The sequence below is a fragment of the Sorex araneus genome, chromosome 2 (assembly GCF_027595985.1).
Source record: "Sorex araneus isolate mSorAra2 chromosome 2, mSorAra2.pri, whole genome shotgun sequence".
NCBI classification, from domain to species: domain Eukaryota; kingdom Metazoa; phylum Chordata; class Mammalia; order Eulipotyphla; family Soricidae; genus Sorex; species Sorex araneus.
The window spans coordinates 284,822,922-284,842,210 of record NC_073303.1 but is presented as its reverse complement, the minus strand read 5'-3'; the positions used below and the strand labels follow the sequence as shown (position 1 = coordinate 284,842,210).

General features: G+C 41.8%; 1 protein-coding gene across 2 annotated transcripts in view; it reads right to left on the bottom strand.

Annotated features, from left to right (window-relative positions):
- ATP13A4 (ATPase 13A4) overlaps nt 1–19,289 on the bottom strand; it is a 159,856-nt gene that overhangs the window by 24,847 nt on the left and 115,720 nt on the right. For both annotated transcript variants that reach the window (XM_055127706.1, XM_004602996.2), the window contains 7 exons: nt 18,267–18,430; nt 17,348–17,470; nt 15,563–15,642; nt 13,682–13,724; nt 13,118–13,227; nt 8,149–8,245; nt 6,134–6,206 (listed from right to left, as the gene is read on the bottom strand). In XM_055127706.1, coding sequence (XP_054983681.1) covers nt 6,134–6,206; nt 8,149–8,245; nt 13,118–13,227; nt 13,682–13,724; nt 15,563–15,642; nt 17,348–17,470; nt 18,267–18,430 — 690 coding nt within the window. The remainder of the gene's footprint in view (nt 1–6,133; nt 6,207–8,148; nt 8,246–13,117; nt 13,228–13,681; nt 13,725–15,562; nt 15,643–17,347; nt 17,471–18,266; nt 18,431–19,289) is intronic.

Here is a 19,289-nt window from a genome sequence, read left to right as displayed (position 1 = left end):
ACAGAGGATCTTGTTTCCAGGTCTCGTTGGGCCTAGAGTTCAAGGTCGCAAAGTTCTGTTTACCTGGTTTTGTGGGGCTTCACTCATGCGTGAGGTTTGGCCCAAGTGTCCGGAGAGCAGCCTGTTGACCCAAAATTCCAAATGGGATTGGACCACCATCTCCTTCATGCAAAATTCTATTTCACAGAGCAGGGAGAAAGGTCTGAAAAGTTTGAGTTTAAGAGAAGAACTCCCAGAATGACCACCAACTGGGATCTCTTTGGCACTATCGTGGCAACGTGGAAAGATGCCGTCCTTGACAACATCGACAAGGGATACGATCGACTGGTTCAGCACCTCCATGACTGCACGAGGAATGCCGAGAGTGAGAAAGCCACAAACAGACATCTGTCTTTGGAAACTCTTAAGCTCATTCGTCAACATGGTTTGGCGCGAGCCTCAGGCAACCACAATCTAATGTCTGAGCTTGCAAAGCTGTGCAGAGAGGCTATAAAGTAAGACCTCAAAGAGAGAAGAGCAGCAGTGTTGACTGATGCAGCAGAAGCCGGGAAAAGTATTTGCAACGCTCACCTGTCCTTTGCCAACTACAAGACCAAGATGATGGCCCTCCGACGTCCGACATATATCACATCTTCCAGAAAGGCAATGAAGAGGATTATTTACAACTTCTACTCGGATCTCTTTGACAGCCATATCCACCTGCCCACATACCAAATTCTGAAGGATGGATATGTCATTCCCAACGTCCTCCCTTCTGAAATCCAACATGCCATTTCATCAATAAAGACGCGTACAGCACCCGGTCCAGACAAGGTCAGACCCAAACACCTGAAGACTCTGTCACCAGTACTCATCAATACATTGGCTCGGCTCTTCACATGCTACCTGTCTGAATGCAAAGTTTCATCCCAGTGGAAAACCAGCAGGACTGTTCTGTTGTACAAGAAAGGAGATATCCACGACATCATCAACTATTGCCCAATCTGCCTGCCTTGTCGTCTACAAGTTGTTCACTCGTGTCATCCTGAATAGAATAGGCAGAACACTAGATGAAGGACAACCACACAAGCAAGCCGGGTTCCGAAAAGGATTCAGCACGATAGATCATATCCACACAGTGACCAAACTCATTGAAGTTTCACGAGAGTTCAAGATGCCGCTCTGTCTAACATTCATCAACTTAAAGAAGGCCTTTGATTCTGTTGAGACTGAAGCAGTCATTGAAGCCCTAGCCAAACAGGGCATTCAAACTCAGTACATTAAGATCCTCTGAGAGCTGTATTACGGATTCACCACCAGGATCTCACCATTCTACAAGGAAGTGATCATTAACATAAAGAGAGGGGTTCGGCAGGGATTTCACCAAAACTCTTCAATACCACCCTCAAAAATGTCATGCGACGACTGGAATGGGAAGGAATGGGAGTGAAGACGGTCAGCAACTACACCACCTGCGCTTCGCTGATGACATTGTTTTCATAACGCCAAACATTAGCCAAGTGGCACAAATGCTGGCCGACTTCAATCATGAGTGTGGAAAGGTCAGACTGCAGCTGAACCTCAACAAGACGATGCTCATGAAAAACAAACTAGTCCCTGGTGCTCCATTTGCTCTCAATGGAACAAACATCTCCAAATGCAGCAGCTATGTGTACCTGGGTCAAGAACTCAACATGAGGAACGACTTGGTGCCAGAACTGCTCAGGAGGAAGAGAGCAGCGTGGAATGCCTTCAAGAGCGTCAAAGAAGTGGTTAAGAGAATGAAGGACCTCCGACTCCAGGCACATCTTTTCGATTCCACCATTCTTCCTGCGCTAACTTACACCTCAGAGACCTGGACCCTATGCAAACAGGATGAGTACACTATTCAGGTATCCCAGCGAGGAATCGAAAGAACTATGCTAGGAATATCACGTCTCACTCAAGTGAGAGAAGGAATCCAGAGCTTCGACCTCCGCCGACGATCAAGAATCAGGGATGCTGTCTCATTTGCCAAGACATCAAAAATCAGATGGGGCGGACATGTAATGAGATTCAGAGATGACCACTGGACTAGAGCTGTTACTGACTGGACTCCACGGGATGTCAAAACACCATGTGGCTGCCCTCCAACGAGATGGTCAGACTTCTTTGTTAAAACCCTGAATGAACAGTTTGAGGCTCTTCCTGTTCCTGGAGGGAGCAGATATCATTGGGCTACACTAGCTCATGACAGGGACAAATGGAGACGTTACTGGCGCCCGCTCGAGCAAATCGAAGATCAACAGGAAGACAAGTGATACAAGTGACAAGTGGTGATTTAATCTTATAGTTGTTCCCTTAGAGTTTAGAATTTACAACAGAATATAAATAAATGTGATACAAATAAAAATGATACCAAAAGGTTCACTGTCACTGTCACTGTCATCCCGTTGCTCATCGATTTGTTCGAGTGGGTACCAGTAACATCTCTCATTGAGAGACTTATTATTACTGTTTTTGGCATATCCAATACTTCACGGGTAGCTTGACAGGCTCTGCTGTGCGGGCACGATACTCTCAGTAGCTTGCCGGGCTCTCCGAGAGGGGTGGAGGAATCGAACACTGGTCGGCTGCATGAAAGGCGAAAGCCCTACCGCTGTGCTATTGCCCCAGCCCACCAAAAGGTTAAGAACTAAATTTAAAAAATATAAAATAAATGTACCCTTAGCTATATATGTAAAAATAGAAAACTCTAATAAATAGAATCAGAAATGAAAAAGGAAAAATTACCAGTGATATCACAAAAATGATAAGGTGATTATAACATTATAATCACCTTATAATGTTGTGCTACTGTGAAAAACTGTACAACAAATTTGATAACCTAAAAGAAATGATTAAATTTAAAATGAATACAAGCTGGCAAACCAAAACAATAGAAAACCAAGAACCAAAGATAGGGAAATTGAAACACTAATTAAAAACTTCCCATAAATAAAATTCCTGGAACAGATAGTTTTTCCAGTAAATTTTACCAAATTCCTGAGATTTATTTTAGCTTACTCTCCTCAGATGCTTCAAAAAAAATGAAGAAAGAATAACTCTATGTATTTTATGAAGCCAATATTATCTTGATAATAAGATCAAATAAGACCACCATACACAAGAAGTAAATTCAATTTATTTAAAAATTAAACTTATGTTTCTAATGAATATATACTTTTATAAGTTCAACAAATTGTATTCAACAATATATTCAAAGCTATACCTATTATCAAGTTATAGTTATTATTGTCATATAGTTAGAATTAGTAGTAGTAGTTATATACACTCTATCTAATAAAGATTTATTCTTGGTACACAAGTCTGGTTCAGCATGTACAAGTAAACCATTATAATACACTAAGTCACAAATTAGGGTTATAAAAATAATATGGTAATATTAGTAAATGCCAAAAAAGCATTTAACAAGATTCAGCATCTACATATAATAAAATCTTTCAGTAAAATGGGAATAGAAGAAAGATATCCAAGAAAAAGATCATATTATTAAAACCACAATTAATATCCTCAATGGTAAAAAAATAGAAAGCTTTTCTTTTAAATCAAGAACAATACTGATGGACAATTTCATCCACTATCACTAATTTTGTTTCAATTTAGTATTGAAAGAAAAGCCAAAGCAATTAGACAACAAGAAATAAAATGGGCAAAGATGGTAACAATAAAGAACAAGAAGAAATTAAGAAACACAATCTTATTTATAATTATGCCAAAAGTGAGAGACAGTATGGGTTAGAGGTGAAATTGAAGAAGCAGTAGGAGCTGAATCACGTTGGATTAAAAAATAAGTTAAAAGCCACTGGAACATTTTGAGCAAGAGGAGGACAATAAAATACAGATTTAAAAAAAAATATCCTCTGGGGCCAGGGGGTTAGCTCAAAAAAAAAAAAAAAAACATCTTTAACTAAGCTCTTGCTTTGTAGGCAGGAATCCTGGGTTTGATGCTTAGTTCTCCAATCACCACTGTACTGACACCTGAGCACAGAGTCCAGAGTAACCCCTAGAAATCGCCAGGGATGATGGCTCGAAAATAAAAATAAACAAAATAAATGAAAACAACCCTCTCGAAGCTGTGTGAAAGGTAAAGAGGATTCAGAGAAGATAGCAGGAATAGAAGCAAGATGGACTGCAGCAATCCACAGGAGAGCTGTGACTGGTTTCTGAGACTGGATCTCCTAGAAACGAAACTAAAGGAAGCAGGGTATGTTTCAGAGCTAGATGTACAGGTTGGACTAATAATGACTTGAACAAATAATAGGGAGCCAGCAAAATTCCCTATTTTCAAGTTGTTAGCTACATGAAAATACGGAATTTTGCTGTATTTTATTCACCAAATTATTCCAAGTTTATAGCACAATAGTCGTAAGCTTAGTAGATACTTCATACTTGCATCAAATATTTGATCAAGTTGAATGAAGTTTTCTTTTGGCATGTTTAGTTTGAATTTTGTCAAATATTCAAGCTTAGCTGAAGAGTACCTGTGAATTCAGAGTTTAGGATAGACATTCAGGCTGTATGGAGTACATATTCGTCATGGAATTCATCAGCATGCAAACTTTAGTCATCAAACTAGTTGAAATCACTTAAGGAGAGGTTACAAATAAAAAAAAACCCACAAGTGAAACCCAGTGCAAATCTTCCAACAGTTTAAAATTTAGGGGACAGCTACAAGACCAACGAAAGAGATGATAAAGCTGAAATCATCCAAATGACACATAGATAATCCCAAAGACTGTGGATTCAGAAAAGCCAGAAGAAGCAATCATTTGAGGCCACCAAGAGCAATTGAGAAATTCAAGGACAAGGAAGTGGTTTGACCCTGGGTTTGAAGTGGTCTGATTCAAGAAGAGGGACGTGGCCATAGATGCTGACGGCAAGGAAGGGACAGTGGGCTTGGCAAGAGTCATCACGAAGGTGGCAGCTCGAGTGTCGTGTTGTTGTGCTGTTCCTCTTGAGTCCCTCCTCCAAAGACGGTGATTTTAAACAAGCTGGTGTGATAGCTGTTCAGATTAGGGTGAGAGGAGAAAGAAGGAAAACAAGTGCAAGCAAAGCCATGAAGCAGGTCTGCAGATGAGGCCTGACTGAAACCTCTTTTGAGTGTGTGGGGGAGAGGGGGGAGCGGGGAGGTAGGGAGGGATTTTTGGTCACCTCTGACTGTGCTTAGGGTTTACTCCTACCTCTGTGCTCAAGGAGCACTCCTGGTGTTGTTCTGAGGACCAAACCAAGATCAGTTGCATGCAAGGCAAACCTTAACCCCTGTACTCTCTCTCTCCAGTCCAACTAACACCTATTTGAACGTGTTAATGACATGACCCTTCTAATCAGTGGTGGCTGGTGCCTTCAACTCATACCGGCTCTCAAGAGCTGTTTGCTAAAAGATTTGCAAGCCAGCTATAGAAAATAGTCATTCTCTCAAGGCAAGTATATGAGCAGACAATTAAATAAATATATTGGAAACAAAGATAATGAATTTCAAGATAGATTGTGTACAAATTTCCCTGTGATGTTTTAGTAGTCTCTATGTTTTTGAAGTTAATAATGGAAAGTGTGTCCAATTGAGTGTATGACACATCTTTAACCATTATATCCGACACAATCCCTGACTAAGGAAATAGTCTTCTGGCATTCAAGAACTGTTATCCAGTTCAATAAACAAGTTGTTCCTATTACTGACAAATGACTGAAATTACAGCATACATCTTCATTGTTTTGCTCATTCAGGTAAAGAAAAATGTCAACTAGCATGTCTGCCGGAACTAATTCCATCATCAATTGCAACCAAAGGTTTCATGAATTTGTAAAGATTCAGTGAAGGCTTCTGAGAATCAATGAACTAAGTAAAGTTTGCAGGAAGCAGCACTACATAGTGTTGTTATTTTAAAAATTGATCACTACATGATCTCTGCATTCTGTCAAGTTTATAATAGGCTTATGTTGATGTATATGTGTGTGCACGCGCAAAAAGTTTTGAAGAGCCAGTTTTTAAACATTTTGCAGTTTACCTCAATCTCCCAAACAGTAATCCACACCACCTGATCAAATATCACCAGTGACCCACTCTCCTTCCAAGCACCAACCAATTAGATTCATGATCATAATCATAACTTACTTGTCACACCAATAAGAGTTGTGATGGCCAGATCCTGGAACAAAAACTGGTAATTTGAAAGGCTGTTCGTCTCCTGAAAATGAAAAACAAAGCAACTCAAGAAAGTTATGCCTTTGGGGATGAAGTTAGATCTGAGCTGCATTCATCTTTTCGCTGTAATATATTCCAAGGAGAAGATATGACCAGAAGCATATTCATGTTGGAAGGACAACTAGTGGACAAGTCTGTGACCTCCCCCAGCCAGGCAAGGCCCTCCACATGCTTTCTGGGGTGAGCCTTGCCCACAGCCTCCCTCCCTAATGGAACACAGCTCACAATATTCATTTCATCTCTGTTCTCTTTGCTAGTTGTTAGTAAATAAGTTGGATCCAGCATAATTATACAGCAAACTCCTAATTGCAACACATGACAAATGTGGGGTGATCTGACCAAAATTTCACAGTGTTATTAACAAGCAACTTTAAAATCTAGAGGGTAAAAAATCAGAAGGTCTACTGATTTGGGGTTACTTGCTTCTCTCTCCACTACCTCTCGGTGGAAAGAGACAGGTAGAAAGATGATCCATGTTTAACTCTATTTTTAAGTGTGGGTTATTAGAGTTCCAAAATAAGGTTGCATTTCTATAAATAGTTCCTGCTTCAAGTAATTTATTAATGAGTGGGGGAAAGATAATTAATCTGGTAATTACAGAGAATGGGGGGTTGGCTATAGAGTGCCTGCCTTATATATGTGAGGCTCTGAGTCCAATTCCTAGTACCATGAAAAGGAAAAAACGTGGAAATAACTGAACTAAAACTTTCCACCCAGTAAAGACAAGACAGAGAGATGATTATAATGATAGAATTCCCTTTTTCAGTGCTACCATCATGAACCAAAAAGGCCCACATGTTGGCTTCACAAACAACAAGCACATCTAGTCTTCTAGATTTCATTCAATAGTAAAAGCCATCACAAGACCAGTGTATGTGTGTGTGGGGGGGGAAGGGGCTGTAGGATATATCAATTTGCAGTCACTGTATTTGGAATTCAAGATATGTTAGCTCGTGAGAGTTGATTGCTAAATTTTCAGGGTGTTATTAGCTGGTTGTCAGGCAAGCCAATATAAAAAAGTTCAAGTATACAAATCTACCACTAACTGGATTAGAGTCAAAACAAACAACAATAATCAATTTTCAAATCATTAATATTTAAATTTGTATACTTTAATAATTAGGTCTTATAAATTATTAACATTAAAACTTAAATATTCAAGAGGCAGCCCTCCCCATTATTGTTCTATGTTTTACAGTTATCAAGGTATTTGAAATAAATTTCAACTCTTACTGATGTCTCATCCCAACTCTATGGCCAATGACACCAGGTCACTAAAAACAACCATAATGAGAGTGTTTAAAACTTCTGACACTGCATGGGGCTGGAGTGATAGCACAGTGGGTAGGGCATTTGCCTTGCACGCGGCCGACCTGGGGTCGAATCCCAGCATCCCATATGGTCCCCTGAGCACCGCCAGAAGTAATTCCTGAGTGCATGAGCCAGGAGTGACCCCTGTGCATTGATGGGTGTGACCCAAAAAATAAACAAACAAACAAAAAAAAACTTCTGACACTGCAAATAATACTCAGATTTGGCTTGTGTTTTGCAGGAAAAAATCTCTATGAAATATTGGCCAGCACTCCAGCCAACAAATTATCTCCTTAACGGATACCTTGCAATGGTAAAATCATGCTGGAATTGGAAAAACAGAGACACAATCCATGAAGATAAAAAAGTAATAGCTAGGGAGAGAAAAAGATTTGGTTGTTATTCTCAGTCACTGCGGGGTTAAGATGTCAGTGTCAAAGAGTCCAGGAACGGACAAGACAACTCTTTCCAGGTTTATATTTTAATTGGCTGTTGGCACTTGACTACAGTGTGTGCTGTCTTCCTTGAGAGGCCCTGCACGTATGAGGGTGCGCCAGCCCTGATACTAGAAATCCAAGGAATCGCTAAGCAAAAAGCTAGGTCCCAAGTCATACCCAGTAGAGCAGCAGAACACCAACATACTGAATCATGCTGTACAGAGCCATGTACTTAAACATGCAAAAGGAAGTGACCAGCGCAGCACGTCCTTCCCTGTGTAAGAAAAGAGAAAGGAATGAAATGAAAGCCACGTGGGGAAATTGCTGTAGATTTTTCTCTGCTGTTTGGCTGAGTTTAGGAGAAAAAAAAAATCAAAAGCCTGATTACTTGACTGTTTGTCTGACAGTCTGGCCCCAGCCCTGAGCCAGTGGGAGTTGGGCTGTCAGCATGCTAAATGACTAGATTTTCAGGAGAGAAAATGCCAGGCCAGGGTCTACAGGCCCAGCGACAGAGCTCACAATGGGAGTTACTCTTGTTCTTTCTGTGGGCATTATTTCAGCTCCTGAAATGAGCGTTATTTCATTCCCAGGTTCCTAAGAAACCTGGGAAGTGACCCTGCACCTCTCATCTTCTCTCTAATGTGGTTTGGAAGCTCATTTTCCTTCTTATAGTTTCTTCACCTGTGAACTGTAGCACTGCCGTCTGGTTGTTCATGGATTTGCTCGAGTGGGCAACAGTAATGTCTGCATTGTGAGACTTGTGGAATTTAATTAAGTCGGTGGGAGAATGGGGGGGTGTGTGGATGCTGTGTTCATGCAGGGGTCCAGAAGTTTGGCCAATATTTCCCTTTGAATTCTATTTGACAGTCCCAACTTCTACTGAACTAGGACTGAGTCAATGTGTCCACTTAAATTAGTCATAAATTAAATTTAAATGGAGTAGAAATAATGAACACGCCCAGTTGTGTTGATGGCTTTGTTAATATAAGGATATATTTAAAGCATAAAGTAGATTACTTTTAAAATGTCACTTTCTACAATCGAAACAACATCTGCACATGTATGTTCATCGCAGCACTGTTTACAATAGCCAGAATCTGGAAAAAACCCGAATGCCCCAGAATGGATGACTGGTTGAGGAAACTTTGGTACATCTATACAATGGAATACTATGCAGCTGTTAGAAAAAAGGAGGTCAAGAATTTTGTAGTCAAGTGGATGGGCATGAAAAGTTTCATGCTGAGTGAAATGAGTCAGAAAGAGAGAGACAGACATAGAAAGATGGCACTCATCTATGGTATATAGAATAACAGAGTGGGAGACTAACACCCAAGAACTGTAGAAATAAGTACCAGGAGGTTGACTCCATGGCTTCGAGGCTGGCCTCACGTTCCGGGGAAAGGTCAACTCAGAGAAGCGATCACCAACTACATTGTAGTCGAAGGCCATGTGGGGGAAGGGAGTTGCGGGCTGAATGAGGGCTAGAGACTGAGCACAGCGGCCACTGAACACCTTTATTGCAAACCACAACAGCTAATTGGAGAGAGAAAACAGAAGGGAATGCCTTGCCACAGTGGCAGGGTGGGGTGGGGGGGAGATGGGATTGGGGAGGGTGGGAGGGACACTGGGTTTACGGGTGGTGGAGAATGGGCACTGGTGAAGGGATGGGTTCCCGAACTTTGTATGAGGGAAGTATAAGCACAAAAGTGTATAAATCTGTAACTGTACCCTCACGGTGATTCTCTAATTAAAAATAAATAAATTAAAAAAAAAATAAATAAAAAAATAAAATGTCACTTTCATTTGTTTCTTTTGGGGAAAATAATTTAAACACCCTTGTCATAAGGGTTCCTTCAGATTCCAAAATCTAATTCTCACATGATTTAGTCAGGGATTAGCTGCTGACATTTGCCCAGCCTAGAGGCAAATTCTCTTTCCCCACAACTTCCACCCTCATCCCTTAGAAAGACATTCCCACTGGACCCAGATGAAACAGGTAATCCACCTCTTTGGCCACCGTCCTACCTTTGTTCTTGCCATGATTTATCTGTGCTTGTGTCTAGTCCCCGACTTCCTCACAGACTCCTTATGCTACTTAAGGATGTTTTATTTTCCTGTTTCTGGGTCCCTGTCAGTGCCCCAAAATAGCACCTGCTAACTGGAGCACATGATACTATGATACTAACTGCTTACTCTATATTTATTTGCCCAATGCAGGAATAACATTTGAGAAGTTGGGACAAGCTACCTAAATCACTGTTTTAATGTGGTGAAAAGAGGACAGTGTTTGTAGATTAAACACATTTGAAATAAATAAATTCTAACACCATCCCCCAATCCAATGTGGCCATGTGTATTCGTTACTCCCTATGTCACATGTTCTTTGTGAAAAGGTGACCATTCCTGTGCCCAGGCTATCTTGAAGTATAAGCTAGGCATTAAAGCACTATATTGATAGTAAGTATGCTATTGCTATAACCTATAGTAACCATAATGTAAACCATTTCAATCATTCAAAAATCCAGTTCTGTAAAATGACAGATGGGAAGGAAACCCCAGGGGAAATTTAAGCAGGAGCAGCAGCGATGAAATATTTTGAAGATTGAGGATAAAACGAATGCTCCAGGAGGAGCAAAGGTAAGTCAAAGGGCCACAGCACATCCTTTGCATGCCAGAGGCCTGGGTTTGATCCTGGCACCATGTGGTCCCTAAAATACTGCCAGGAGGGACCCCCCCACAAAGCATAAAACCAGAAGCAGCCTCTAGTCACCATCAAGTGTAGGCAAAATAACTAAAGAAAACAAAAGTATAGTCTAAGGAAGCAAAAAGAGGCAAATGAGAAATAAAAAGTTGTTATCAATCCCTTGTGATAAAGTGTCTAAGGAGATACATTTAAAATAAGAATAACTGGGGCAAAGTTGATGGTCAGCCATAAACCATTTGCCTAGTACATATAAGGTCCTGGGTTTGACCCTAAGACTGAAAAAAATCAAAATAAGATAAATTATAATAAAAATATGATGATAGTGATATTTAGTACTTTCAACACAGAAATCAAGTCAAGTCTAGTCTTCTAAAACAAATTAAAAAACCCTATTCAGGAACTTAATCTAGCAATGTGACTACTCTTCTCGGTGTTAAGTCTATCTCCTGGTAAATGTATTTGAGAGGGGACCATTTGACCACAGTCTGCCACAAAGCATAGAGCCCTCTCCTTCCTGGGACACAAAATGTTATTGGTCTTTCACAGGCAAACCATGGAATCCATACCTAAAGCTACACAGCAATTAAAACACTGCCTGGAGGACTGGTTCACAGTTGGAAGCCTGCCTCCTGCACTGGGAGAGAAGGCAGTTGGGATAGAAAAGGAACCACTAAGTCAATTATAGTTGGAGGGATTTCTGAGGATGGGAGATGTGTGCTGAAAATAGACAAAGGACTAAACATGATGGCATCTCAGTAGCTGTATTATGAACCATGATGCTCAGAAGCAAAGAGAGAGTAAGAAGGAAAGTGCCTGCCATAGAGGCAGGGGTGGGGTAGGGGTGACAAGAAGAATACTGTGGATAGTGGCGGTGGGTAAGGTAGACTAATGGAGGGATGGGTGTTTGATCACTGCATGACTGAAACTCAATCATGAAAGCTTTGTAACTGTATATCATGGTGAGGGAAGGGAAGGGAAGGGAAGGGAAGGGAAGGGAAGGGAAGGGAAGGGAAGGGAAGGGAAGGGAAGGGAAGGGAAGGGAAGGGAAGGGAAGGGAAGGGAAGAGGAGGGGAGGGGAGGGGAAGGGAAGAGGAGGGGAGGGGAGGGGAGAGGAAGGGAAGGGAGGGGAGGTTAGGGGAGGGGAGGAGAGGGGAGGGAAGTGGAGGGAAGGGGAAGGGGGAGGGGAGGAAAGGGGAAGGGGGAGGGAAGGGGAGGGGAGGGGTGGGGAGGGGGAGGAAAGGGGAAGGAGGAGGGAAGGGGAGGAGAGGGGTGGGGAGGGGGAGGGGAGGGGTGGGGAGGGGGAGGGGGAGGGAAGGGGAGGGGAGGGGTGGGGAGGGGGAGGGGAGAGGGGAGGGGAGGGGGAGGAAAGGGGAGGGGAAGGGAGAGGGGAGGGGAGGGGGGAGGGGAGGGGGGAGGGGAGGGGAGGGGAGGGAGGGAAACACATGAATCTCAAACCCAAGCAGCTCGCTGCAGAGATGCCTCTGGACTTTGCAATAGGCACCTCTCGCCGGGCTACTGCAGACAGGGGCAGGTGCTACCCCTCTGCCTGGCCCTAGGAACCCCGGTGGCTGCTATCTTCCAGAACCCAATGAGAAGTCCAGGTATGCAGTAATGGTAGTGGCAAATGCCGGGCCTCATGGGACAGGAGAGGAACGGTCCCTCTCTTTACCTTCCCCGCCTGTCCACTCCCTCCCCCAACCCCGCCACCCCGACAGGACTCTGAGATGAAGCCCACGAACTGCCTCAGGCTACTTATTAAGCTCTTGAACAGCCATGATCCAGATACACACAAACACATCACGGAACCAAACAACTCACTGCGGAGATCTCTCCAGACCCTAATTATTAAAATATTAGAATTCCAGAGGATATTATATGCTATTCACAATAAGCAATACAAAACTAATTGTCTAGCGTTGCCTTTTCAGCAGGTTTGAAGGGTGGTGGGAAAAATCCAAATAATAATGGTGGGACTGGTGTTGAAAAATTGAATGTAATCCAAGTAGAGAGAGAGTATTATGGAAATTGTGTGCCACACGGCAGGGGGGGTTGGGATGGGAGGTGGTGGATACTGGGGATTTTGATGGTCAAAGATGTGCACTGGTGAAGGGATGGGTATTTGATGATTACATAACCGAAACTCATACATACATGAAAGCTTTGTAACACTCTCATAGTGATTCAATTAAAAAAAATTTTTAAAAAGTAAAAAGAAAAGGAAGGGAAAGAAAAGGAAAGGAAAGAAAAGAAAAGAAAAGAAAAGAAAAGAAAAGAAAAGAAAGGAAAGGAAAGGAAAGGAAAGGAAAGGAAAGGAAAAGAAAAGAAAAGAAAAGAAAAGAAAAGAAAAGAAAAGAAAAGAAAAGAAAAGAAAAGAAAAGAAAAGAAAAGAAAAGAAAAGAAAAGAAAAAAGAAAAACTCTGCCTGGAGAGTATGTCTACTTACTTGATAAGGTGAGGCACACACTCAATGTTTGGTGTTTTGGAAGTGAAGGGTGAAGCCACAGAAGCCTCCTGCTCTGATAAAGAGATGCCCACATGAGCCATTTTCAAAGCCTGCAAGCAAAATATCACCTTAGTGTCCGAACACAGCCATCCTGATGCACTAAGACCACTTAAGGAAAGGCTGTGAACGGCAGGGGGCTCGGAGACCTAGCCCTGGCCAGAGGTGGCTAGTCCCAGCACTTTGTTCTTCCTGCTGTAAGAGACGGCAGAGCTAGAGAGACTGTCCAGTGGACTGGAGAGCATGCTTTATTTACAGGAGGCCTGGGTACGAGCCCCGGCACCTCCTATTTCCCACACGCCACAGGAATGTCCCCTCAGCACTGTCAGTGTGGCCCCAAACCGCTGAGTTATTGTTGTGGCTCTGACCACAGCCTTCCCAAACCTTTCATATCAGCTTCTCAAGAGGATGGAGGTGGCGCGTATGCCAAGAGATAACTATCGCTAATGGGCTTCGGGCAAGCATGGTCGAGAGTGAGGTCATGCCCCCACGCCGCCAGCTACTCACCCCACAGTCATTGGCTCCATCACCGCACATACCTACAAAGTAACTGAAAGGCAGTCATGTCAATTGCAGAGGAGATCAAAGCCATCTGACTCAACCCGTTTTCTAATTAAAAAGATAAAATGAGCTCATTGCTTAGGGTGCAAACGTACGTAATTCAAGGGTGTTTCCCTAAGGTTGGACTAAAAGAAAAATTGGAACTCAGCAGTTCACGCGATCCTTTGAGAAACCCAGCACACCATTCTTCATTCCACAGCCTGCAGAGACCTCCCGTGAGCCACGTCTCAGGAAGGAACTTTGCCGGCCATGGAATGGGTGCTTCTAATCTAGGATGAGACAGTCTCGTCAGTAGAGAGAGCAAAGAACGGAAACTAGATCTAGATTTCTCTCTGTTCACTTGATTGTCTTGACCGTCATACTTTCTCCCCTACAAAGCACTGTAAGTGCACAGTGTGGGCAATTACCTGATAACTTTGAAAATGATGAGCAAGAATTTGTGTGTGCTGTTAATACAGCGACTGCCGTCAGCAGTCACTCAATGGAAACCATGTGGCTTTCCTACAAAACATGCAGCCTTGGACAGTGGCAAAAGAAAATGCATGTCAGCTTTGAGATTGCTTTTTGAGCCCGAGTGACTATTTGCTCCCTTGAACTGTCGACAAAGATGAAAGACAGGCTGTATCTTAAAGAAATAGTACTTGGACAGGCTGGAAAAGTGTGCATCCCTCCCATACTCCCGGTGCAGGGCAGTTTCTCCACTGTGCTTTCAGCCAGGGCTCCTGACAGATGCACTCACAGGAAATAAAGGATTCCCAAAGATGTGCTCCTTATTTGAACTGCCTGTTGTGTTAGGAGAGTCCTCATGTGTTTGAAGAGGGGTATTTTTCTAATGTTGGATACAGAAGATGCCTTGGCATAAGGGTTTTTATTTATATGCTTATGTGAATGTCATCATCTGTATCTCCCTTTGGCATAGCTGTGATGAGAACTTGTAAAAGTCAAATCTAAATTTTCATTGTACCTTCATAAATTGAGCTCAAACTACCTTTCCAGGCTGATTTATCTCCACACCTTTCCTTGCTCTTTATGGCCTACCTCAATGGTGCTCAATGCTGAACGCAAAATTGACTCAGGGGTTGAGAGTTTTTAAATCACTGGGACCCACATTCCTCCCATGAGCAATTGTATGAAAACTTCAGGACAATCCGTGTTGATATTATAATTTTCTCAGTTTCCAAGTTGATTGTCACATGCAGCCAGGTGAGGAGTACTGTCCTTGGCCTGGGAAGATGGCTTATAAGATGGGAGCCCCAGTTGGAATTCAGGTTCTGACCCCAACTCTGCAAGGTTCCCTAAGGCCAACCAGGTATGAACCCCCCTGCATAATATGACAAAATTTGGAAAAGAAAATGAAGATACAGTGAGAGAGGCACATGTTTGACAAATGCAAGACCCTGGTTTAATACCCAGCACTGTGTAACCTCCAAGCAATGCTGAACCTAACGGTCCCCAATACCACAGAGCTTGAACAATACAACTTTGGGGCACTATCGTTAATGCTTGTTAGTCAAGAATTTTAGGGAAATTCTCTCCCTCTAAAAATGCATATTTTGTGGGAGAAAAAAGTCCAAACTAAACAAAGTGGTATCTTGCACCTCTTATAACCCCCAAGCATCATGCTTTATGTACTTCTGCCATTTGCATTGGTAAAGAACTTACCCCAGGGAGCCAAGATGGTAGATCAATGGGTGAACCCATGCTCCGTATGCAGAAGACCCAGGTTTATACCTGACACCATATGGTTCCCTGAGCACTGACAGGAGGAACACCTGAGCACCACTAGGAATGTCTCCCAAATCAAAACAAGGTAAGAAAAGAACTTACTCCAATTTCTGAAATTCTTCCACCAGACTGGACTTCTGTCCTGGAGACATTCTTGCAAAGATGGTCCCATTGATGAGTATCTGTAAGGAAACCCAAAGGAAAATTCTTCATCATGTGACCCAGGATCACATGCATGGAACGACTGGTGACACTGAGAATACTGACTGGGTCATGCGATCCATGAATGGGAAGACCAACATTTCTAAGAAGTGGCCTTTGGATATTAAGATACTCTTAGGGATGCTGAACAGCAGATGAGTATGCAGTGGAGATCAAATTTCAGTCAAGGTGACTGCTGAATAAGTCGTTGGTGGAAATTATGATGTACAGGAATTTCACTATGCTCTCATGGAAAATGTGTTTCTGAAAAATTCTAAACTCATCAGACCCTTAAGCTAGTTGAGTCTGAGAAATAGTTAAAAAATAAGAAATCAGCATTCTAAGAGAAGAAAAGGAGGAATGGCTTCTCAAAAAAACTTATCATAAATTGCAGAAGTATAGCCTAAAAGTGAAATAGTGACTACTTGCCATTCACAACCATCTGGTCTTGGCCAATGGTGATGGTGATGTTTAGCTGATGTTTCAAGCCTAATTTGGACAATGGAGCCTTGGTGGTTCAGAGTTTAAAAGGCCATAGAGGCTCTGTTCACCTGATCTTCATTCTACAGTCTCAGTTCTTCGTGCTAAGAACAGATGTGTGCGCTCTTGCTCTTCTTGACAATAAATTAAGCTTAGACTTCACTCAGTCTTTCAGTCTCTGCTACAATTTTTTTCTTAAACAGTATGTCAAATGATAAGTAATTAAATGCAAGTAATTATTTTTGGGGAGCAGTGGTGTTATCTCTCTTCAGTTTGTTTATTATGCATGTGTGTACATATACATGCCTGTGTGCATATTTTAATACATATCACTTACCTAAAAAAGGTTTGGAGCGATAGCACAGAGGCAGGGCATTTGCCTTGCATGTGGCTGACCCGGGTTCGATTCCTCCACCCCTCTCCGAGAGCCTGGCAAGCTACCAAGAGTATCTCACCTGCACAGCAAAGCCTGGCAAGCTACCCATGGCGTATTCGATATGTCAAAAACAGTAACAACAAGTCTCACAATAGAGATGTTACTGGTGCCCGCTCAAACAAATCTATGAGCAATGGGATGACAGTGATACAGTGATCACCTACCTGCTCAATTATGAGCTTTTTTCCTCATTAAAATTTTTGATTGTACCCTCTACTATACCAAGGTTTATTTTTTTATCCAAAACCTAGCAAGAATTTCTCTATTCTTGGCCTGCCTTCTAGTATAATCGTAGGATTTCCACTAGAATGTAAAACCATAGCAATATTGTGATTGCCATTTTGAAGCAATACTTATCATTTGAGAAGTCATTGAAATGTTAATCTTACAGTCAGTGGGAAATTGGTTAATCAAGTTTAATTATTTATATCTAGGAGCAAATGAGCTAGCAGTAACTTAGGCGAAGCTCTCTGCCAATCTTAGAATATATCTTCCCTATTATTTTATTTTGATTTTGGGGCCACACCTGGCAGTGCTCAGGGCTTAGTCGTGGCTCTGCTTTCAGGGATCACTTTTTGTAGACTCAGGGACTATATGGGGTGATGGTGACAGATCTTAAGACAACTCTGTGTTAGGCAAACACCCCACCCACTGTACTATCACTCAGCCTATATCTACCTATTTAAAATCTTCACACTACATAAGATCTTGCTGTATACATGATGGCATCTTCATCTTCACCTGTAGACTGGGCCCCTCTTAGGACTTACCTTCGGCAGTAGACTGCTGAAATGTTGACTTATAATCTGGAAGGATTTTCCATTTAAAGCAAAATGATAATTTCCTTCTCTGCCACTATCAGAGAATTCTTCCCTGATGTTAATATAACTGTCCTGTAAACCAAGACACAAGTTATTTTAAAAGTGCTAGGGAACTGGAAGCATATCTGTGAGAAGCTATTCCAGTCTGGATTCTCACTTTGAAAGTCCTACTACAAGATTGATACCTCAGAGAAGCACTTTCTCTTTGCTGAATCAACCTTTGCACCTCACAGCCTCCAGAGAATTGAAGACTAACACTTACTCATGTCCTGTTCTCATACTGATTTGATCTCAGTGAGTCCCAGAGATGAGCACATTTCACACATTTCAAGTGTAAAATACAAAAGCACCGTAGCTTAGCAAATCTCTCCCTGTAGTGAGAACTTATTTTTTTAAAAAACAGAATTAGTATTGTGACAATAGAGAGAGGATACTGATAAGATTGGATATAAATGATTAAAACCTTTTTCTCCTACCCTGAAGACACACTCTGATTTTCCAATGCATAGAGAAGGACCTCTCCTAGAGACTAAATTCCCTCTGAACCCATGGGGCAGGCTAACATGCAAGGGGAAACAGAAAATAAGATTTTCAGCTCACTTACTATATTCATCATCAAATGGAACCAATGGTTTTTTTTTTAGTTTAAAAGAGTAGATTATTTGTGGAACCCAGGAAAATACCATACCTTAAAGTTCAGTAGGTACAGCATGGGACAACTTATGCTTACTCTCTGTTTGTGGCATGACTGAACTGAACTGCGTATGTGCTAGGCATTTGGAGGATACTGAGTCTAGACCACTGATGCTAGCCAAAGCTCATCAATCACTGTCACTGTGAGTCAATAGCAACAATCTCTGTTCCATACCTGATTCCCGTATGCAGTATGTTTCTTTTCTTCTACTAATTTCCAAGATAAAAATGCAGAAGAGGACCCGGTGGCTTCATTTGCCTCAATTAGAATCACCTTCTGGCTCTCAGAAACCATTCCAGACTTTCTGGCCACTGTTATTGCGGTCTGAAGATTGTCACCTAGAGGAAATGAAGAGGCCCAAGATGAGTATGAAGTGATAAAACCAATTAATGTGAGACTTAGAGAATGAGGGTGGAGAATTTAGACCATATATTAGATATGAAGAGGAATCATATTGAAGTTGACCCCTGACCTCCCAGGGTTCCATGATGCCTTTCATGGTTCTTACTGTTGTTCATCTAGTTACTTCATAGCAGCCCATTTTCCCAAGCAGGCCTTGGGAAAATGAAAATGGGAAATAAAAATAAAAAGGCAAATTCAGACCTGTTTCTGTCATGGGTTAGGAGTTTGGTTCAACAGAGCCTTACAGGTTTAGTATAGTTTCTGGTGGTCCCACTTCCAGACAAACTACATAAACACTATCTATCTCTTCCACTGATTATAATGGAAAATTTGGGGCAAAAATCTAAAACTACTGCTCAAGAACATCGGGAGTAAAATAAAAGCAAATAACATGTAGAAGGAAGTCAAATTTAGAGAAATGAGGTGGAGAGATTATTACATTTTTTTACAAAATATTGAAAACAAATATTTCACTGGATTTCTTTAATATAAAAATAGGGATAACCCAAGAAAAAGCCAACACACCTGAAGCTAAATCAATAGAAATCAATCAATGTAAAAATGAAATAAAATTTGAAAGCCAACTGAACAGAGTCTAAGTGTGGCTTAAAGTCTAGTAATTGACTTTTCTTTTTGCAACACAGATGCTTGATTTAAGTCTTGATGCCCAGGCACACACTTCAAAGCTCAAACAATCCCAAGGCAATCACATGATTGCATAGTCTGGCCCTCTATTCCCCACTCCCTGCCTTGTCTCATTTTTCAGAAATCCTGATTGATCTAGATAACTATCCA